The 22,588-nt window shown below is 50.4% G+C and overlaps 1 protein-coding gene across 1 annotated transcript in view; it reads left to right on the top strand.

The window, feature by feature from the left end:
• LOC121448440 (tumor necrosis factor receptor superfamily member 8-like) overlaps nt 1-22,588 on the top strand; it is a 50,837-nt gene that overhangs the window by 23,623 nt on the left and 4,626 nt on the right. The window contains exons 5-12 of the mRNA XM_041652482.1: nt 1,160-1,250; nt 1,559-1,725; nt 4,020-4,110; nt 4,399-4,496; nt 9,251-9,349; nt 9,476-9,529; nt 17,921-17,946; nt 20,462-20,672. Coding sequence (XP_041508416.1) covers nt 1,160-1,250; nt 1,559-1,725; nt 4,020-4,110; nt 4,399-4,496; nt 9,251-9,349; nt 9,476-9,529; nt 17,921-17,946; nt 20,462-20,672 — 837 coding nt within the window. The remainder of the gene's footprint in view (nt 1-1,159; nt 1,251-1,558; nt 1,726-4,019; nt 4,111-4,398; nt 4,497-9,250; nt 9,350-9,475; nt 9,530-17,920; nt 17,947-20,461; nt 20,673-22,588) is intronic.

Here is a 22,588-nt window from a genome sequence, read left to right on the forward strand (position 1 = left end):
GCCAGTGTTTTTAGCTACAAAGACATCTCTCAAGACACATCCTCCTCCTTTCATTGAGGCAGGGTCTCACTAGGTAGTTCTTGACTGTCTTGAAACTCACTAAGAAGACCAGGCTGGCCTGGAACTCACAGACCTGGCTACCTCTGCCTCTCAAGTGCTGGGATTAAAAGGGATGTGCCACCAGCCTTGGCTCTCCTTTTTACCATTTTAAACGTTGTCTCCAGAAAACTAAAGCTGGCACAGTGACCCACAGCACATTCGGTCAGGAGCTCTGCCATGGCCACCTGACCCTTTGACCCTTTTCAGCTCTGGAGGCCCTTCTCCCAGAAGGCAGCTCTCGGGGATAGAGGCTTTCCAGTCATGAACGGAGAAAGAAACTTCTGTTGCTGTGAAGTGCACAGCTAACCATCTGCCCAGAGCTGTCACAGACTTCCTCCGCAAGCACCGAGTGTTTGCAGGACAGACTCCATTAGCCTCTTTCCGTGACTGGGGAGTTTGACCCCTGGAGGTGGCAGTTGAGTAGCCCAAGAACACGGAACATCCTCTTCCAGCCATGACTGGACGCTCTGCTGAGCTTTGTCAACCTCCTCACACCGCTGACCTTGCTGTGGTCACCTGCGCTGAAGCCGTCGGGGCATCTGCTAACCCATGTGGGTCTGTTTCTCAGAGATGAGGTTGGCGCTGAGGTGCAGAAGAGGACCTGCTGTTTGTTGAGCGCTTACTGCTTATTATTACATAGCGCGACAGACCCATTTACACGCTGTTGTTTATGTGAATGGCAGCCTGGTGAGGACTGTGTTATGATCTGCCCGGCATACAAGGCTATGGATACCTGATGTGTGTGTGTGTACGTGCGCGCGTGTGTAAAACGAACATATGGAGAACAGTGCTGCGTGGCTTCGGGTATGCTGAAGCCAGGGACTCTGTCTTTTCCCACCTCTCATTTACATTTGTGTTTTGTCTGTGAACTGGTAAGCAACCAGCAACTATAGGTTTGCACCCTGACCAATCCAAGTGGAGGGATAGTGAGGAGATACTGGGAAAGCCGCCATCTCTGCGTGGCTACTGTCATCTATGACTGCTTGTGGTGACAGTTCTGCTCCTGGAGACTCTGGGTTCCTCGGTGTCTGTTCTGAAGCCATTGCTGTCCCCGTTGCAGGCACAGCGGAGAAGGACACTATCTGTGAGCTGCCTTCCCCAGGACCTGGCCCCGATTGCTCCAACCCAGATGACTGCAAGACATTTACTAGGTGACTCCTGGTCTCCTTTGCGCCCCTCCGGGTGACCTTTGGATGGGTCACTCTGTCTTGGGGCACATAGGGTAGGGTCAGCTCAGGCTGGCAGGACTCCAGGGTGGTCCACTGCCAAGCTCACTAGTCATTGGAGATTCTGCTGTGTGTGTCCCAGAAGGCCTAGGGAACGCAGCTCTTGCTCTCAGGAGCTCATAGCAGGGCCTATGAGTGCTGAGGCAGGAGCCTCTCTCTATAGACACCCATCCGCAAGCCCAGACCTCCATGGCTTGTAGAGTGATCAGACCTGTGTCTGGCTTCTTCTCCAGCCATGCCATTGCTCAGGCCACACCTACTCTAAAGCCCTCAGCCACCGACAGTCCGAGGAGCTTGCTGCCAGAAGGGAACACCCACCCTATGCAGGAAGATGCTGCTGAGCTGTCGAAGGTTCCAGAGTCTCCATCTTCCCAGGCAAGGGAGCCCAGTCCAGACCCAGGTACTGTTTACGTGAAGCTGTGGCAGTTTCACAGGGTGTTGCTGTCCGATGAGGGGCCCTAGGTGCCCAGTGGAGACAGAAGAATGTCGCTAGGACACAGCTCCTGAGGCTGAGACTCAAGGGCCGGAGGTCCTGAGAGGCCTATTTCATTCCCAGAATGTCTGAGTGTCCTGCACGACAGGGTCTGGAACAGGCCAGGGTCTGGAACAGGGGCTGGGTGTCCCTGCTCTGTACTCAGGGTGTTAGTGACAGAGCAGGTGGGCTCTGCCTGTGGCCCCTAAGTGTCCTCCTCACCTCTCTGTTTTGTTTTAAAGATTTATTATGTATACAGGGTTCTGCCTGCATGCATACCTGCAGGCCAGAAGAGGGCGCCAGATCTCTTTGTAGATGGTTGTGAACCGGCTGTGAGCTGCCATGTAGTTGCTGGGAATTGAACTCAGGACCTCTGGAAGTGCTTTTAACCACTGAACCTTCTCTCTAGCCCCCGACCCCCAAGAAATGTTAATTCTTAAGGTGCCTTTGTTGTTGATTTTATTCTTATTTTGTCTTTTTTTTTTTTTTTTTGAGAGAGAGAGAGAGAGAGTTTTCCTCTGTAGTACTAGCTGACTCAGAATTCATTATGTAGCCAAGGTGTCCTGGTTAGGGTTTTTTTTGTTTGTTTGTTTGTTTTTTTTTTTGTCTACTTGATACAAACTAGAGTCATCATTTAATAAAAGAGGGAACTTCAACTGAGAAAATGCCCCAACCAGATTGGCCTGTGGGCAAGTAAGCTTGTGGGGCATTTTTTTGATTGTAGGTGCGCCCTGCCCACCATGCCTGACTGATTTTTTTTTTAAGGTCAAAATCTTAACAACAAACAAAACAAAACAAAACAAAAAAACCTGTAACGTTACCAGGTCTGATGGTGCACAGCTTTAACCCCAGCACTCAGGATGTAGAGGCAGGTGGATCTCCGTGAGTTTGAGACCAGTCTGGTCTACACGGTGAGACCCTGTTCCTGTTTCACCCCCCTACTCAGCCACTCACGCACCTGTCGAGCTAACCAACCAACCAATCACACACCAATTTTGGCTGAATCCACAGCCTCTCATTTCCTGTGGAAACAAAAACAAAACCTCTTCTCCAAAGGAACATACCTTTTGACTCAAATTTTAAAGTCAAAGTCAAAGTATTTTCAAAATATATATGTTGGATTAATCCAGCAGCATTTATAATCAAATGTCTTTTAGCAGCTTTTGCTCCTTCCTCAGTCAGCAAACAATTTAAAGACAACACAATAACATACAGTGTCCAGATTCTTTGTGTATTTTCCACCTTCATGTGGTTGATTTTTAACTCTATTTCTTTTATTCTTATTTTTAATTTTTGGCTTTTTGAGACAGGGTTTTTCTGTGTATCTTTGTCCTGGAACTCACTCTGCAGATCAGGCTGTCCTTGAACTCACAGAGCTCTGTCTGCCTCTGCCTCCCAAGTGTTGGGATTAAAGGTGTGCGCCACCACACACCAGCAAAACAACCAGTGATTTCATGTGGCCAATGCAAAAATCAGTTGATTTTTTTTTTTTTTATGTAGTAACTCAGTGTGCGCTCCATCTCTGTGGCAAGAACGTATCTTTATAAAAGAAAGGGGTTCTTTTTAGCTCTCATTGGGGAGATTTTTGCCTGCAGCTGCTTGGGCCTGAGGCAACTGATCGCCCCAGAAACTGCTCACCTCACTGCAGCCAGGAAGCACAGAGAAAGGGAGAGGAGGGGCAGGCTCTCTTTCATGGATGTACCCCTCAGGACCTCTCTCCCTTCCTCTGGGCTCTGAAACTCTACTCCCTTCGTCCTTCGTGTGTGTGTGTGTGTGTGTGTGTGTGTGTGTGTGTGTGTGTGATATGCATCTGGAGGTCAGAGGATGATCTGCGGGAGTCAGTTCTGTCCTTCTACTATTGGGTCTTAGGATTCCACTTGGCAGGAATTTTCTTTACCTGGCCTTAGACTTCTTTTAAATAAGAGCAGAAGCTGCCGGGTATCATTTCTATGCAACCACAACCTCTCCAATTTGATCTTTCAGAGCACAATCCCAATGGTCTTTGCCAGCTGTAGCCAAGAATTGTGTGTTACAGAGGACTACGACCCACTGCCTCCAAATGTTTCCCACTGCCCCCACCGCCTCCTACTGCCTCCCACTGCCTCCTAATGCCTCCCACTGCTGCCCATAGCCTCCCACCGCCTCCCACTGCATGTTGGTCAAGTCTTTCCTAGAGATTCAGAGTCTCTGTTACTGGTTCTAATATATCATCATCCCTACAGATAATGCAGAGATGAATATGACCTTGGAGGTGCTACCTTCAGGGACCCTTCCTGACTTCAGCACCTCAGAAAACAGCGAGGAGCCTGCCAGGTGATTCCTAACCCCTCCTGTAGGCAGGATGGAATGGCCCCTGTATGCTCAGGTATTCCTCAGGATGGTCTGGGCTGTCATCAGGTCTGTAGGTCTTTGGTGGGATTGGGGGGACACAACTGTGTGTCTGTCTCTATGATGACAGGATTGTAAAGCCAGGTCTAGAAACTCAGTCCCTGCCCCCACAATGCCTGACAAGACTGTGCAGATGCTATGGGTTCCCAGGCCCTCTCTGCCTCACATGGCAATTGTGATTGTTACCCCTGTCCTGGGTTTCCTTTGGCACAGTACCGCCTCTACCCTGAGCCTCCTGGTGGACGCCCAGACCAGCAGCAGGCTGCAGCCCACTTCTCCCTTGTCCACAGGAACACCTTTTCTGGATCCAGGTATTGATTGCTCATTGTCCAAATCCGGGGGGGGGGGGGAGGGGTTTCCTTCCAGGACTGTGGCCTCAGGTGGAGGTGGAAAGAGACTGAGACTGATCTCAGCTTTCTGCCTTCTAGGGCTGCAGCGAGGCTCTGTCCCTTCCTAATACAGTTTCATTCTTGGGACAGGACTTTTTTTCTTGACTTCATCCTGATGACCTATAATTGATACTCAAAATAGAGTTGCTAGGCTATGGCTTAGTTGCTTGAGTATTTATCTAGAATGCTCTCAGACTCTGGGTTTCATCCCTACTAGGGTATACAGGGTAATTAGTACCGTATATCTATAATCCCGGTGCTGAGCATGGCAGTGTGTGTCTGTATCAGTGCTGAGCATGGCGGTGTGTGTCTATAACCTCAGTGCTGAGCATGGCGGTGTGTGTCTGTATCAGTGCTGAGCATGGCGGTGTGTGTCTCTATCAGTGCTGAGCATGGCGGTGTGTGTCTATAACCTCAGTGCTGAGCATGGCGGTGTGTGTCTGTATCAGTGCTGAGCATGGCGGTGTGTGTCTGTATCAGTGCTGAGCATGGCGGTGTGTGTCTATAACCTCAGTGCTGAGCATGGCGGTGTGTGTCTGTATCAGTGCTGAGCATGGCGGTGTGTGTCTATAACCTCAGTGCTGAGCATGGCGGTGTGTGTCTGTATCAGTGCTGAGCATGGCGGTGTGTGTCTATAACCTCAGTGCTGAGCATGGCGGTGTGTGTCTGTATCAGTGCTGAGCATGGTGGTGTGTGTCTGTATCAGTGCTGAGCATGGTGGTGTGTGTCTGTATCAGTGCTGAGCATGGCGGTGTGTGTCTGTATCAGTGCTGAGCATGGTGGTGTGTCTGTATCAGTGCTGAGCATGGCAGTGTGTGTCTGTATCAGTGCTGAGCATGGCAGTGTGTGTCTGTATCAGTGCTGAGCATGGCAGTGTGTGTCTGTATCAGTGCTGAGCATGGCAGTGTGTGTCTCTATCAGTGCTGAGCATGGCAGTGTGTGTCTCTATCAGTGCTGAGCATGGCGGTGTGTGTCTGTATCAGTGCTGAGCATGGCAGTGTCTGTGATCTCAGTGCTGAGCATGGCGGTGTGTGTCTGTATCAGCATGGCACTGTGTGTCTCTAATCCCGGTGCTGAGCATGGCGGTGTGTGTCTCTAATCCTGGTGTTGAGAGGTGGAGGTAGAAGAAGTTCAAGGTTGAACCAGTGAGATGGCTCCCTTGCCATCTGCCCTGCCCAAGGATGCAAGTTCAAGGACCTGAGTTTGATCCCCAGAAATTATGTAGAGGTGGAAGGAGAGTGACTCCACACACCTAACACACATGTGCACGTGCGCACACACACGCACACACATACACAAATAAGAAAAATTCTTTAAAACCAAACAAAAAACTCTAGGTGTGGAGGCACATTGCTTTTAATCCTAGCACTCAGGTAGCAGAGGCAGGAGATCTCGTAAGTTCAGAGCCAGCCTGGTCTACATAATGAGTTCCAGGTCAGACAGGGCTACCTAGTGAGGCCCTGTCTCAAGAAAAAAAAAATCGTTGTTAAAGGTTACTTCTGCTAGGTAGCCTGTTCAAGGCCATCCTGGCCACAGGAGACCATCTTTTAAAAAAGAAGTTATCTGAATGACCAGGAGCTTAATTTCTTTCGCCGTCAGTTTCCTCAGCTGTAAAATGGAAAGCGAGTAGGGACCCGGGGTTTCCAGCACGTAGCACAGGTGTGGTCTGCAAATAGCCCTAGGCGGTTGCTGTTTGTGCAATCGACAGTTTTAGGACTAGCAGCAGTACCAGTTATGTTTGCAATCGACAGTTTTAGGACTAGCAGTACCAGTTATGGACACAAGATGGCAGTAGTTCTCAAGTTAACAGTTCTCAGCGTACTTTGTGTCTCAGCTGGCAAAGTGCTTGCCTAGCATGACAGAGGGCCCCGGGCACCATTCCCAGAGTCACGTAAACCGGATGTGGTAGGACACACATGTAATCCCAGCTCTGAGGAGGTGGAGGTAGGTAATCCTGAGATCTCGATCGTCCTTGGCTACATAGCAAGTTTGAGGCTACCCTGGGTCTTGGCCCAATACCAAACAAAGGCTACTTGAGCAGTCACACCTGAGACCTGTACCCAACTAGCAATGGAATAATTAAGATCACCAGAGTAGGCTGTGTAAGGGCTCAGGCGTGGGCTAGGCTGGGTTAGTGGTAGAGCACTTGCCACAGACGCATTATGTACTGTGTTTGATCCTTAACTGTGTGTGTGTGTGTGTGTGTGTGTGTGTGTGTGTGTGTGTGTGTGTGTGAGAAGGATGTGGGATACTGAAGTCGCCTGGCCTGGCATGACCGGGCTGGTGACTCTCAAGGTGGCTTTGGACAAGCTTCAGTTTCCCAGTTTCTCAAAGCCCTCTGAGCCCTTTGGCTTTGAGAAAACATGACTCATTTATGTGTGATGTGTGTGTGTGTGCACATGCCCATGCCATGGTGATGTGTGTGTGTGTGCGCATGCCCATGCCATGATGCATGTGTGTGTGTGTGCATGCCCATGCCATGGTGATGTGTGTGTGTGCATACCCATGCCATGATGCATGTGTGTGTGTGTGGCATGCCCATGCCATGGTGATGTGTGTGTGTGTGTGTGTACATGCCCATGCCATGGTGATGTGTGTGTGGCATGCCCATGCCATGGTGATGTGTGTGTGTGTGTATACCCATGCCATGGTGATGTGTGTGTGTGTGTGTGCGCATGCCCATGCCATGATGCATGTGTGTGTGTGCGCGCATGCCCATGCCATGGTGATGTGTGTGTGTGTGCGCATGCCCATGCCATGGTGATGTGTGTGTGTGTGTGCACATGCCCATGCCATGGTGATGTGTGTGTGCATACCCATGCCATGGTGATGTGTGTGTGTGGCATGCCCATGCCATGGTGATGTGTGTGTGTGTGTGTATACCCATGCCATGGTGATGTGTGTGTGTGTGTGTGCGCATGCCCATGCCATGATGCATGTGTGTGTGTACGCGCATGCCCATGCCATGGTGATGTGTGTGTGTGTGCACATGCCCATGCCATGGTGATGTGTGTGTGTGTGTGTGTGCGCATGCCCATGCCATGATGCATGTGTGTGTGTGCGCGCATGCCCATGCCATGGTGATGTGTGTGTGTGTGTGTGTGCATGCCCGTGCCATGGTGATGTGTGTGTGTGCGCATGCCCATGCCATGGTGCATGTGTGTGTGTGTGTGTGCGTGCGCGCATGCCGATGCCATGGTGATGTGTGTGTGTGTGTGTGCATACCCATGCCATGGTGATGTGTGTGTGTGTGTGTGTGTGTGCATACCCATGCCATGGTGATGTGTGTGTGTGTGTGTGTGTGCATACCCATGCCATGGTGATGTGTGTGTGTGTGTGTGTGCATGCCCATACCATGGTGATGTGTGTGTGTGTGTGTGTGTGTGTGTGTGTGCATGCCCATGCCATGGTGCATGTGTGTGTGTGTGCATGCCCATGCCATGGAGATGTGTGTGTGTGTGTGTGTGTGTGCATGCCGATGCCATGGTGATGTGTGTGTGTGCATACCCATGCCATGGTGATGTGTGTGTGTGCGCATGCCCATGCCATGGTGATGTGTGTGTGTGTGTGCGCGTGCGTGCGCGCATGCCGATGCCATGGTGATGTGTGTGTATGTGTGTGTGTGCATACCCATGCCATGGTGGTGTGTGTGTGTGTGCATACCCATGCCATGGTGATATGTGTGTGTGTGTGTGTGTGCATGCCCATGCCATGGTGATGTGTGTGTGTGTGTGTGTGTGCATGCCCATGCCATGGTGATGTGTGTGTGTGTGTGCGCATGCCCATGCCATGGTGATGTGTGTGTGTGTGTGCATGCCCATGCCATGGTGATGTGTGTGTGTGTGTGTGCATACCCATGCCATGGTTGTGTGTGTGTGTGTGTGTGTGTGTGCATACCCATGCCATGGTGATGTGTGGAAGCCAGAGGGCAACTTCTGTGGAGTCCCGTGTCTCCCCCCTCCACCCCTGTCTCACCTTTCCACGGAAGGTTCTGGATGTTGAGCTCAGGTCAGGCTTGCAAGGGCTTTGCCCTCTGAGCCATCCCACCAACCTCTCATTTGTTTGAATGGAGAGACCACATGCTGAGGCCGCTCTGTGCAGCTCTGACCCTGAGCCTGCCCTCAGGAGCTGACGGTCTCAGAGAGTTTGCCTAACCAGCTTCTGCCCTCCCTATCCCAACTAGCCATAGCTCTCGGCCTCCTGGAGTTCAATTCCTTCTTTTTCTCACTCTTTTTTTTGTTTATTATTTATTTTATTATTTAATATGGGGTCTCCCTATGTAGCCTTGGCTGGCCTGGAACTAGTTATGTAGAGCAGGCTAACCTCAAACTCAGAGATCCACATCCCTCTGCCTCCCTAGTGCTGGGGTTACAGGCGTGCGCCACCGTACCTGACTCATTCTGATTCCTTGAGGCCTTAGTTTCTCACCCTCGAAATGGTTTGTTTTTCTTACTTTCTGAGTTAGCTGGTCAGCTTCCTGGAACCAGGTGAGGGAGGGCAAGCAGAGAAAGGCTGAATCAGATGGTCCATCTTGGGACCAGAACTGCTCACCTTGGTGGGACCCATGACCCTGGAGAAGGAGGAAATGGGCTATGCCTGGGGCTGTCCTCTGTGGCTGTAGGAAAGGGCCCTGGCTCCCAGCTGTGCACAGAGTACAGGGTGGCACTGTGTTTCAGGGCCCATGTTCCTCTGGCTGGCCATGGTGATGCTGCTCCTTGGCTTTAGCTCCTTCTTCCTATGTCACTGGAAGGCCTGCAGGAGGAGGATCCAACAGAGTAGGTGCTTGTGTTCTGGGGTCCTGGAGAGGGTGGCTGCTTTATGCGGGCCTGCCGTGGGTGCCTGCCCTGCCTGTCCCTACCCTGCTGCTCACCCCCTAAGCCCCACTCTTGATATCTTTGCAGAGTTTCGCCTGGACTACCTAACCCAGACCTTCCAGCCAAAGATGGAGCAGGGGGGTGAGTATCTGGTCATGCAAAGACTGCCTGGGCCAGATGGACAGGTGCGAGGCTGTCGTGGGCTCCGGGGCTGGGCCGACTCACACCAAGACACTGTCCACCAAGGGGTTTTGAGATAGAGAAGTTTCATAAGTACATGCGTGTACCTCCTAAGCACGCCCCAGTCAAGGGGGTTTTTGTATTTTGATGGTTTCAAGCTTGTTTCCATGAGCTGCCAGGCACGGCTTATTGAAACCAATGTTTGCTTTCTTGACATTTTTCTAGTATTAGAGTTTCCATTGCCGTCAGTTAATTTTTTTCTCTCCAAACATTCGTGAGAACAGTTTTGTTATAACAAGAAAGACAGAAAAAAAAGAAAAGAAAGGATGAAAAAAAAAAGGCAAACAAAATACCCAAAGAAGCTGGGCTTACAGAGAGCCGAATGAGCCTAGGGTCAATATTGTGTCTGAGCCTGGTTTTGAGCCTGGTTCCACTGGGTCCCTTGATGTCTGGGTTTCCAGGGCTGAAATGAGAGGGAGTTTAAATCAGGGTGAGCACACATGGTACAGATGACGATAACCTAGGCAGGGATGGGCATGGCCAGGGTAGGGTGGGCATGGCCAGGGTAGGGTGGGCATGGCCAGGGTAGGGTGGGCATGGCCTGGGTAGGGTGGGCATGGCCAGGGTAGGGTGGGCATGGCCTGGGTAGGGTGGGCATGGCCAGGGTAGGGTGGGCATACCCTGAGCAGCACGGATCTGTCCTGGAGCAGTGGGTTGAGAAGGAACATTTATTCATTTGTTGTCATGATCTTATCTTCAGCGTAGGCTTTGTCTGGTGATAGGCTCTCCTAGATTTTCCAACCTTCCATCAAGTGTGACAGCTGGTAAGAGTGGACAGCTGGAGGGACAGGCATATGTGTTCCAGTGTCCTCACTCCTCCTCTGCAGGGAGACTATTGTTCCCCTGGTGGAGGAATAAGAGCAGGAACCTAAGGTCAATACAGGCGCAATCAGGTGCCCGTCACCCATCACCTGAATTGGTCCGACATTATGGCAAAGTGTCCTTGGTACCTTCGCAAAGGACAGACATCATCTCATTTTACTCCTGGGGTGGCCTTTTCAGCACCCACCACCACTGCCTTCATTTCTCAGATGAGCTGCGTGAAGCCCAGGTCAGCTGGCAAAGGCCACATGGGAGCGGACAGCAGGGTGGAGATTTGTTGTTGTTGTTGCTGGGGTCTGCATGAGCAGGGTGTCTCTCGCTGGGGTCTGCATGAGCAGGGTGTCTCTCGCTGGGGTCTCCATGAGCAGGGTGTCTCTCTGTGGGTTCTCCATGAGCAGGGTGTCTCTCTCTGGGGTCTCCATGAGCAGGGTGTCTCTCTGGGGTCTCCATGAGCAGGGTGTCTCTCACTGGGGTCTCCATGAGTAGGATGTCTCTCTGTGGGTTCTCCATGAGCAGGGTGTCTCTCTCTGGGGTCTCCATGAGCAGGGTGTCTCTCGCTGGGGTCTCCATGAGCAGGGTGTCTCTCGCTGGGGTCTCCATGAGCAGGGTGTCTCTCGCTGGGGTCTCCATGAGCAGGGTGTCTCTCGCTGGGGTCTCCATGAGCAGGGTGTCTCTCGCTGGGGTCTCCATGAGCAGGGTGTCTCTCGCTGGGGTCTCCATGAGCAGGGTGTCTCTCGCTGGGGTCTCCATGAGCAGGGTGTCTCTCGCTGGGGTCTCCATGAGCAGGGTGTCTCTCGCTGGGTTCTCCATGAGTAGGATGTCTCTCTGTGGGTTCTCCATGAGCAGGGTGTCTCTCTCTGGGTTCTCCATGAGCAGGGTGTCTCTCTGGGGTCTCCATGAGCAGGGTGTCTCTCACTGGGGTCTCCATATCACAGCTGAGGAGGGGCTGTGACAGCCCAGAACAGGCAGTCAGGTTACCATTTTTTCCTATTTTTATCAATTAATCTTGAGACAGGGTTTCTTGTAGCTCAGGCTAACCTCAAACTTGCTATGCTGCTGAGGATGACCTTGAAGTTCTAACCTTCTTGCCTTTGAAGTGCTGAGATTACATGAATTGTGCTGGCATGCCCAGTTTATGCATAGCTGGAGATAGAACCTATGGTCTCATACATGCTAAGCATGAACTCTTCAATGGAGCTACATCCCCACCCTTCGGTCCTTCCCCTCAGTCCTCATTTTAATATGCACCTGAATACCTGAATGCCTTGACTGTTTTTGATGTGTATATGTGTGTGTGTGTGTGTGTGTGTGTGTGTGTGTGTGTGTGTGTGAGTTTGAGTGCAGTTTACTGCAGGGGTTTACAGGTGGTTGTGAGCCACTTGACATGGGTGCTAGGAATTGAGCTAGAGTCTTCTGGAAGAACAATATGTTATGTGCTCTTTTTTGTTGTCTTTTTTTCTGAGGCAAGATTTCTCTTTGTAGCCCTGGCTATGCTGGAATTGCACCTTATAGACCAGGTTGGTCTTGAACTCACAGAAATTCACCTGCCTCTGACTTCTGAGCTGGGACTAAAGGCATGCCTGGCTAAGCAGTAGTGCTCTTAACCATGGAGCCATCTCTCCAGCCCCTACCTTGCTGTTTTCATGGAAAGATAGAAGCAGAAAAAAATTCTTTTGCTCTGATAGAATTTCAGATTTCCAGAAGTTGTAAACACAGTATGGGAAACTTACCTTTTCCAAAACAGTTTTGAGAGTTTCTTATCAGGCTTGATTTCTTATCACTCTTGAATACCTCCCTGTGTATTTCCTAATAACCAGGGTGCTGCAGTACCATCAGAATCAGAATTCAGCCTGTTCAGTCAACACCAATCAGTACTCAGGCCAGACTCTGTTTGCTTGTTTCTTCTTCTTCCCCTTCCTCTTTCTCCTCTTTCTCTTCCTCCTCTACCTCCTCTTCCTTCTTCTTTTCTGGTTTTTGAGATAGTGTCTCTCTGTGTAGTTCTGGAACTTGTTCTATAGACCAGGCTGACCTCGAACTCACAGAGATCTGTTAACAGAAGTTTCTGTCCCACCGGCAGCTGGTCCTGCAGCTCTTCAGTCCCAAAGAAATACACAGAGGCTTATATTGATTATAAACTGTTTGGCCCATTAGTTCAGGCTTATTATTAACTAGCTCTTACAACTTAAATTAACCCATAATTCTTGTCTATGTTTAGCCATGTGGCTTGGTACCTTTTCTCATCTTGCTTCCTCTGCATCTGCATCTCTGCCTGTCCTTTTCCCAGAATTCTCTTAGTCTGGTTGTCCTGCCTATACTTCCTGCCTGGCTACTGGCCATCAGTGTTTTATTAAATTAATACGCGTGATAAATCTTTACAGTATACAAAAGCATTATCCCACAGCAGAGCCCTGCCTGCGTCTGCCTCTCCAGTGCTGGGATTAAAGGTGTGTGCCATTACACGTTACCAGACTGGGTTTCTCGATGTGTCCTAATGTCTGTGGCTTGGATCCCATGCTGCCATTGGTAAGCAGGTCTATGGGGTCCCCTCTCATCTGGGTCAGTTCCCAGGCTCTTTCTTTGGTATCATGGCCTTGACACCAGGTAGAGTCGTGAGCTGATCTGGCCTGTAGTCCTGACCTAGGTTCAGTCTAATATTTCTCTGAAAATGGACTTGGGCATCAGTCTTCTGCAAGGGCTCTCTGGGGAGCTTCCTGCCAGGCATCCATCTGTTGCCTTCATGGTGCTTGGAGCTCTCTTGCAAGCCCGTCAGCCAGCCAGACCACACTTTGATAATGACTTGGTAATGACTGTTAAAGGAGGGTTTTGAGACTGTGCCAATGACCCCTTCTGCTTTTTATCATGCTTTTGTTTCTTGTTAGTGTATTTGTATCTGTGTGGACTCATGGGTTTCTTTCATTATTTTAATGTTGCCATCATTGTAGCAGATTCTTGATCACTATCCCAGAGCTGGGAAGCAGGAATCCCTCAGGACATGTCCTGTCCTCTTGAGTTGGCATTACCTTTTTTGTGTTTTTGACTTTTTGAGATAGGGTCTCACATGGCCCAGCTGTCCTCAGTCATGGTATGTAATTGAGACTAGCTTTGAATTTATCTTTTTTTTATGTTTATATTTATATTATTTATATTTGAGACCAGTTCTCACTACGTAGCCATGGCTGGTATGAATACAGACAGGGATCTACCTGGTTCTGCCTCCCAGGTTGCTGGGGCTCCAGGTGTGTACCACCTCGCTATTTTGAGTTGCAGGGGATTGTCCTCTTCTCTGAAGGCCTTTCAGGTGACCTCTCCTCCTAGGCCTGCTGGGTTCCCAGTAGCTAACTTCTACCTTGGGTTCCCAGTAGCTAACTTCTACCTTGGGACTGCCCTGCCTCCCACAGCTGTGTCAGGTCAGGACTGGCAAGGAGAGCTCAGGGAAGGGCGGGACAGAGCTTTGAATCCTGCTTCTGCACTCAGCACTCACGACTCTAGCCTTCGGAGCAGCTCAGGAGATACCATTGCCCAGGCCACCGCTGTACATAATGTCCTGGACTCGCATCCTAGGGCGCCGGATGGATTTACGAGAATATTGTGATTGTTCCAAAAAACCAGGAAACCAACAAATGAGGACAAGCAGGCTAAAGCAAGGGCTTGAGGGGAAGAGTGCTTGGGCAATCTGAACTCTGCCCTTGGCAGGATCCGCTTTGGATCTTTCTCAGAGTACTCATGGGTTGAAAAGGACTGTTGACAGATGCTGGGGCCTCCTAGATTCTGCCTCTTAAGCTTTTTTTTTTTTTAATTTTATTTATTTATTTACTTTTTGGCTTTTCGAGACAGGATTTGTTCTGTATAGCCCTGACTGTCCTGGAACTGCTCTTTAGACCAGACTGGCCTTGAACTCAAAAATCGGCTGCCTGTGCCTTCTGAGTGCTAGGATCAAAGGCGTGGATTCTCCTGCCTTAGATTCTGTCTTTTTTTTTTTTTTTAACCTTGATGTTAGTGCATGCTTGTTGCTGAGAGTTAGAATCTATATTTTTCTTTCCCCTGTTATAGAGTGTCTAAGCTGTGTTAGCCTCCAGGGCTTCACAGGTGTCCTCAGCACCCTTCCTCGACATAGGGTTTCTCTGTGTAGCCTCAGCTGGCACTCACTCTGTAGACCAGGCTGATCCCGAACTCACAGAGATCCACCTGCCTATGCCTCCTGAGTGCTGGGATTAGAGGCATGTGCCCGGCTCAAGACTTCACTTTTTAGAAGAGTTTTAGGATAAAAGAACTCTCTTCATTCTGCCCCTGAGTTCTCCCTGAAGTCCCATCACAGCTGCGGGAGGCAGGATAGACATTTACTGGGAACCCAGCAGGCTTAGTCAGTGGGTTCGTTAGGTAAAGAGATGGCCTGGAAGGCTCCAGAAAAGAGGAGAGCAACTCAAAAATATCACGGTGATAGACACTTGGAGCCTCATCACTTGGGAGACAGAGGCAGGTGGTATACGCCTTTAATCCCCACAGAGCCAGGTGGATCTCTGTGTGTTCATTCCAGCCAGGGGCTACATAGTGAGACCCTGTTTCAAAGCCATAGATGTATTGGTACATACTTGCAGTATCAGCACTTGCAAGGTGAGACAGCAGGGCCAGAAGTTCAAAGTCATCCTCAAGTTAGTTTCCAGCTGGAGACTACCTTGTCTTACTCCACCCCGTCCAAACAGAAAATAACGGAGTTCCAGTGTGCCCGTGCCCAGCTGATTTCATTATTGACCTCTTATATCGGGGTGGTACATTTACCATAGTTAAATAAGTTTAATTTTTTAAAATGCATATGAGCAATTGCTTGCACGTATATAACTACAGGGTGCCCAGTAAGGTCAGAAGGGGGCCCTGGATCCCTTGAAATCAGAGTTAAAAAGGTTGTGAGCGTCATGTGGGTGCTGAGAACCAAATCCCAATCCTCCGGAAAAGCAGCCAGTGCTCTTAACCTGCTAGCCACATCCCCAGCCCCAACTATTGTGATTAAATAACAAAAGACACCCTTTATTCTGTCTTTACTTGTTTTACTTTAAGGTGCCAGGGACCCTTCTTACACTCAGTCAGACATCTCCTTAGCCCCCCACTCTCTCCCACTCCCCACCCCCGCTGCCTGGCCTGTAGCAGCTTCTCAGACTTCCTTTTGACCTAAGTGGCCTTTGACAACACTGGTCAGACGTTTGCAAGATTCCCCCTGCTGGGACTTGTCTAAAATTTATTTTGTACAGTGAGACCGGGGTTCTGGATTTGGAGGGGGAAAACCTCAGAGCTCAGAGCCATGCTCATTGCACACACCCCAGTCTCCAGATGACTTATCACAGAAATTCTACTCTGTGTGTGTGTGGTATGTGTAGTGTGTGTGTTGTATATGTATGGTGTGTGTGTGACGTGTGTGTGTGATGTGTGTATGGTGTGTATGTGGTGTGTGTGGTGTGTGTATGTGGTGTGTATGTATGGTGTGTGTGGCGTGTGTGTGTGATGTGTGTATGGTGTATGGTGTGTATGTGGTGTGTGTGGTGTGTGTGTGTGTGTGTGCGCACATGCTTGCTCCTGGAAGAGTTCTGCCTTCACACTTGACAAAGGTTCTACCACTAATCCCCCTCCCCCACACCACCCCAGCCCTACCTGCTGTTCTGAGCTCTCTATCCTATCTTCCTAAACCCCTCTGAAGTTGGCCAGGGCTGTCCCATTTCCCAGATAAAAAGGCTGAGTCTTAGAGCTGTGAAGTAGAGCCGGATGCCCTCCACGAAGGTGGTGTTGGGTTAGCAGGCCCAGTCACACTGGTGTTTGACACTTGGTATCTTTTCAGCTTTGAAGTAATTATAAACACTCCTGCTTTTATCTCCACTAGTGTGACTTCCTGAAGGTGTGGTCCCTACGGGGGGGGGGGGGGGGGGGGGGGGGGGGGGGGGAGCCTGGTTCAAAGGCACCAAGGGTGCTAGCCAGGAGGCCCTGTAAAGAGAGGGAGCCTACTTACAGCTCTCAGCCCTTATCTCACTGCTTCTTCCTCAAGACAGGGCTCAGCATCCTTTGTTTATCTTCTTGATTCTTTGGCAGAAGCTTTTTTCTTCTCCAGGTTCCCACAATGACTTGACACCATATACCAGCTGGCTGATTGCAAAACTCAGGATTGCTTCCAGAGGACAAAGATTTAGTTTCGCTGATGTCACGTTTAAAATAGCCAGTTAAATCCTGTCCCATAAAATGAGAATCAGACAAAATGAACACACCATGGGCTGGAGAGACGGCTCAATGGATCAGAGCTGGCTACTCTTCCAGAGGACTGGGATTCAATTCCTCGCACCCACAGGGGGACTCGCAACTGTCTGTAATTCTAGGTCCAGGGTATCTAACACCCTCTCCTGGTCTCCCTGGGTACCAGGCATGCGTGTTGTCCACAAACACACATGCAGGCAAAACACTCACAGAATAATAACAAAATCTTAGAAAAACCAAGCCCATTCAAACAGAACTTGTGTCTCAAGCCAGAGAGTACCTGAAGCATTATCAGTGGCTTGGACTTGGTGGTTAGTGGTCACCTAAAGAGAACAAGCCACAACTTCCTGAAGTGACCACTCTACCAGGGACAGTGGTTACCAGATTACATAAGCAAGCACCTTTGCTAACCTGAGACTTGGTCATGTCACTTCATGAGGTGGTTGTTCTGAGCATCTCTCTAGCCCATTTCCCTGCCAGACCGCTAAGAGCTCATCCCAAGCTTCAGCGGCCGCGTGACATTTCTGTTATCGGTTAATCTGCTGTGCACAGGTCAACTGGAATTCAGGGTCAAGCTGCTAAGCCAGAAAGCATGTTCTAGAAGCAGCTCCTCTGGCATGATGGCTTTCCTGCCCTGGTTGGTTTGTCAGTGTGAATCCGGTTGGCATCACAGGGTCTCTAGGTGGCCTCCTGGGAATCAGGAAAGGCTCTGTCCTCCTGTGGTATGGTCCTGGTGGACCTGGGGTAGCTTGTGTTAGGTTGGGCTTGGTAATGGGGCCACTTCCTTCTTTCTCAGGCGGCTGGCGAGCTATGGTTAAATGTCACCATGCTCTTGGGTAGTTGGTCCTTATTTAAGACAAAAGGATACTGGGGTGAATGGCAGGGGCTGAGATGATCAGAGAAAGGTTGGGCCCTGAGAACTGTGGCTCAGGCATCTCCAGAGTCCTCAGAAGCCGCCTCAGGGTGGTACAGAGAAGAGAGGCAGACAGAGCAGGGCCCAGCCTGGCCTCTTTTGGCTTGTGGAAGGGAAGCCCCAGCTCATTCCCTCTTCAGAGACTGGCTTCAGGCATGCCAGGGGTTCATCCTGAAAATTTCTACTGCCATCCTGGGGGCATGAGCCCTGGGGTGGGCAATGCTCAGCCTCACTGAGATCCTAGGGTACTGTCTGGCAACAGATGGGGAGTGCTGCGGGGTGTCAAACTCTTTTTGGTGACATCACTACTTCTTTTTTTCTTTCAGATTCCAAACCTATTGAAAACCCAACTGTAAGTGCCATTCCAATACCCCCCCCATTCCTCCACCCCCATCACCCCCACTCCCCCCACCCCCGGCTACTGTCTTTTTGTTTGACTTCACAGATCTGTGGTTTCAGGGCTGCTGGGCCTTAGGAAGACAGGAGACCTTTCTCCTTCCTTGACACCCAGGGTTCCAGATTGTGGGAACTAGGAGCCCAGGGGCTTAGCCTGGGGCCCCATGGTAGGACTTGGCCCAGGACAGAGAGCCCCACCCCACAGCAACCTCTAGCACCTGGCTCGGCCCCAGGGAATTTCCACCAGGACTGCAAACAGCAGTTTGGTTTGGGCCACTTTGAGGTCCTAAGTCTGGGTTGGAGGGAGGCTGTGATTATTTATCTCTTTACTCTGGAAGGCTTGCCCTCCCAGCTGGCTGACAGACACCAGCCACAGACACTTGCAAAGTTAGCTGTATTGACCGGTTACTATCTGCTAGGCACTCACACTCCTCCCCTGCCCTCTCTCCAGGCTTTGGCTGAGTAGCCCACAATGACCTCAAAATCCAGGTGTGCACCACCACATCTGGCTTGCTAGGCACCTTCCTTTGTGCTTTCTAGAAGTTACCTCAGAGAGTCCTGACTCTCAGGCGCTGGTACACTTGTCACATTTAGTAAAAGAGGAAATGGCAGTCAGACAAGTTAGGGGTGACCCAGCTGGTGGCTGCCTTAGAACCCCAGCTTGTACTATGGGACTTCAGAGCAGGTGCTGGGTCCTGGTCCCCGACTGCATCCTTTGGGGGCACCTGCATCACCTCTTACAGGGTGCTCCACGTGGGCCAGGTGCAGGGCTTTGCGGAGACCCCGTTAAGGTTGTTCTGGAGACCTGTCCTTTGTCGGGCTTCCCAGGGGACATGTGATGGTGGGATTGGAGGTGGGTGGGGGCAGGGTTGATGAGAACTTCCTGTGGCTATGTGTTAGGTGCTTATGCTGCAGACAGTTTTCACTTTTTTCCCATTGAGCAAGTTGCTTCTCTCTCTCTCTCTCTCTCTCTCTCTCATAACAGCTACCCCCCCCACACACACAGTTTACGCTTTTTATTTGTAAATTTTGTTTTATGTGTATGGATTTTTGCCTGCACGTATGTATGCGGACCACGTACATTCCTGGTACCTGCGGAAGTCAGAAAGGGGCATCGGCTCTCCTGAAACTGGAGTTACAGATGGTTGTGATTCACTGTGTGGGTGCTGAGAACCGAACCATGGTCCTCTGTAAGAGCAGCAGCGCTGTTAACCACCGAGCTCACCCCCCCCCCCACAGTTCCTATTTATTTATATTTTTTTAGACAAGGTCTTATGTAGCCGAGGCTGGTCTTGAACTTCTGATCCTCCTGCTTCCACCACCCAAGTGTGAGGATTACAGGCATGTGCCATGCCTGGCTAAAATGAGTGGGTTTTTTTATTTGTTTGTTCATTTTGGTTTTGGTTTTCCTCTTCTGGGAATCAAATCCGAGTGCTAGGCAAAGCGCTACAGTTTTGAGCTTTATCACCAGCCCTGGCCTTCAAGTCATCGTAAGAGAACCAAGATGACATAGATCTGTCCTCTGAACCCCTCAACCTGGGTTCCTTTGAAGTCTGAAGGTGAAGGTCGCAGAGCAGGTATCTCATTTCCCTTTGCACTAAACTCATGAACTTGAGAAACCAAACCAACACAGTTCTGAGTGAGGATGTGGCTTTTTTTTAAAAAAAAAAAAAAAAAAAAAAGAACTGTATTAGGATACAGTTAAAGACTTCTTTCCCAAGAGGTTGGGAGTGAAGAGGCCCCAGAAGGTGGTGAGCCTAAAGTAGACTTCCTGGATGACCCCGGGTGAGTTCCTGCACTCCTCCAAGCCTCAGTTTCTCCATCCGTAAGAGAGGCAGGTGCTCATATGACAACCATGCAGGGTGACACGTTGTTCTTAGAACGGCACTCGTAGTAAGCGGAGCGTGTGTGAGTCACTGACCGCCGCTCCATCTAGTGAGTGGAGGATGCGGCCTGGTAGGTGGAGTGCTTGCCTGTGAAGCATAAAACCTTGAGCTGGAGCCCTAGCCCATCATAAACTGGGCGTGGTAGCACCCTATCCCGCCCCTCCCCCCCAATATCAGTGTTAGGGAGGTGAATGCTGGAGGATCAAAAGTTCAAGGTCATCCTTAGCAGCTTATCAAGTTTGAGGCCAGCCTGGACTAGAGAAGACTGTCACAATGAAAGACCAAACAGTAGCTGGGTGCACACCTTTAATCCCAGCGCTTGAGAAGCCTCGGAGGCAGATGGATCGCTGTGAGTTCATAGGCCAGCCTGGTTTATGTATTAAAATAAAGTTATAGGTCAGCCACGGCTATTTGGTGAGACACTATCTTGATTAAAAAACAAAACCTTGAGAAAAACGTGGACATTCTTGGGAAGGCCCCACACAGGTACCTCATGCTGTCACGTGACTTGTGGCATCTTTAAAGCTCCCTGGCAGTTTAGTGGAGTGGGGGCAGCCCTGCCTCAGCTCTTACTCCTGTTCACAGCAGCCAAAGAGAAGCGGGTCAGTGACAGATGCCAGCACAGGACACAAGTTGAGCCCCGTGAACCCTCCAACCATGCAGATGTGTACCAATGTTGGGGCAGCCTTCCTGGAGAGCCTGCCACTGTTGGATGACAGCACAGCTGGGAATCCTTTGACCCCCAGGGAACCTCCAGAGACCCGGGTATCCACGGAACACACGAACAATAGGATTGGTGAGTCCGCCTATTAGAAGGTCCTGGTTGAAATCAGTGGGCAAAAAGAGACGGATGCTGAGCTCTGGATGGGGCTAGGGGAGGGGTGCATCCCTTACCACCACTCATTCTGCCCCAGGTCAAGCTTCTGTCCAGGGAGAATGGCACAAGTGTCACTTCATGGGGACTGCTGGGGACATTCACTAAGTGGGCGTGTGCTGATGAGAGCTGTGATGGTCATTTTTTTTTTTAAGTTATAAACTGACTGGCCCATTAGCTCAGGCTTCTTATTAGCTCTTATAACTTATATTAACCCATTATTCTTATCTATGTTAGCCACATGGCTCAGTACCTTTTTCAGTGAGGCAGGTCACATCCTGCTTCTTTGGTATCTGGGCAGGACTGCAGAAAGAGCTTCCTTCTTCCCAGAATACTCCTGTTCTCATTGCCCCACCTCTACTTCCTGTCTGGTTGTCCCACCTATACTTCCTGCCTGGGTACTGGCCAATCAGCGTTTATTTAAGACATAATTGACAGAGTACAGAATTGTCCGTGATGGTCATTATTAAAGAGAAAGAGAATCCTTCCCTACTGGCCTGAAGGCAGGCAGGCTGGTGACGTCAGACACTTATCTGGCAATATCTCTTTGTGTCTGTCACATACTTCTGGGAAGGACTTTATCCCTCTTTCATGGCTGGGGAAACTGAGGCTCGGGGTAGGGGGATGTGGAGCAAGTTTTCTTATTGAACTGCTGGGACTCAAACCCACATTTGATGGGCCTTGAAGCACTGGGTTGTCCATACCACCCGTGGATAGCAGCAGGAACCTGGAGGCCAGCCCTGACCCCCCAGCATCTCCCATCTCTCTGCCCTCCAGCCAGGACAAGCATTCGTCGTGGCTCCTATGGGCCCTGCCTCCTTCCTCACTTCCTACCACCCCAGAACACATCAGAGGTTCTCAACCTGTGGGTCTTGACCCCTTCAGCAAACCTCTGTCTCCAAAAATATTTGCATTATGGCTTCTAACAGTAGCAAAATTACAGTTATAAAGTAGCAATGAGAATAATTTTATGGTTGGAGTCACCATAGCATGAGGTTGTATTAAAGGGTCTCAGCATTAGCAGGTCGAGACCCACTGATGTGTATATATTGTCCCCACCAGTGTAGATGGAGCGTTCAGTTCTCACTCTGGCATTCAAGACTGGTTCAGCCAACCGCTCTATCTCATCCAACTCACCTGCTCTCCCTCTTAGGGGTGGTTTTCTGACTTTCAGCTCTCTGTCTCTCTCCTCCTCCCTCCATCCCTCCCTCCATCCCTCTCTCCCTCTCTCCCTAAGCTGCTCGGCAGGGCTGTTGCTTCACCTCCAGCAGGCAGCTCCCCTCTTCGGAGCCTGGTCACCTCCTGGTGTCCTAGTGACCACCTTCTCACAGTCTACTCTGAGCAGGGCAGTGCTCTCTGCTGAGCTCCTCCACCCAGTGTCCCAGCCTCTCCAGGGCAGCTGCTCCGTGGGCCCTGTCTCCCTCTCTGGAGGGTCACTGGCCCTGCCACGGTGCTGGAAGGGCCTCCATGGGTGAGGGTTCTTCACATTTCCATGGTGGTCTGTGGAGGTAAGCGCTCGAAAGCTGTCATTGTCTCAGAGAAATGTGTGCAGTCACAGCTTTTGGTAAGTTCTGGTAAGTTCTATTGGCGAAGAATGTGTTTGGGAAAACACTGCCAAAGGCTCCTTTGGTTTTCCAAGAAGTCCTTCTGGCGTTTGAGTGCAGGATGACCAAAGGGCTTGGAACTTGGAGACAGGGCCAGAGCTTGTGCAGGGAGGGAGGTAGTAAGGGCTGGGCATGAGGGTGGGGCTACTGAGGGAAGGCCTCAGAGGTCATTGGAGACACCAGGTCTCCAGTGACCCCTTTGTCTGTTTTGTGACACACCAGAAGAGCAGCCTC

Source organism: Microtus oregoni, unplaced genomic scaffold, assembly GCF_018167655.1.
Source record: "Microtus oregoni isolate MIOR12 unplaced genomic scaffold, Mior012 000005F_ref0000423, whole genome shotgun sequence".
In the NCBI taxonomy this organism is placed as follows: Eukaryota; Metazoa; Chordata; class Mammalia; order Rodentia; family Cricetidae; genus Microtus; species Microtus oregoni.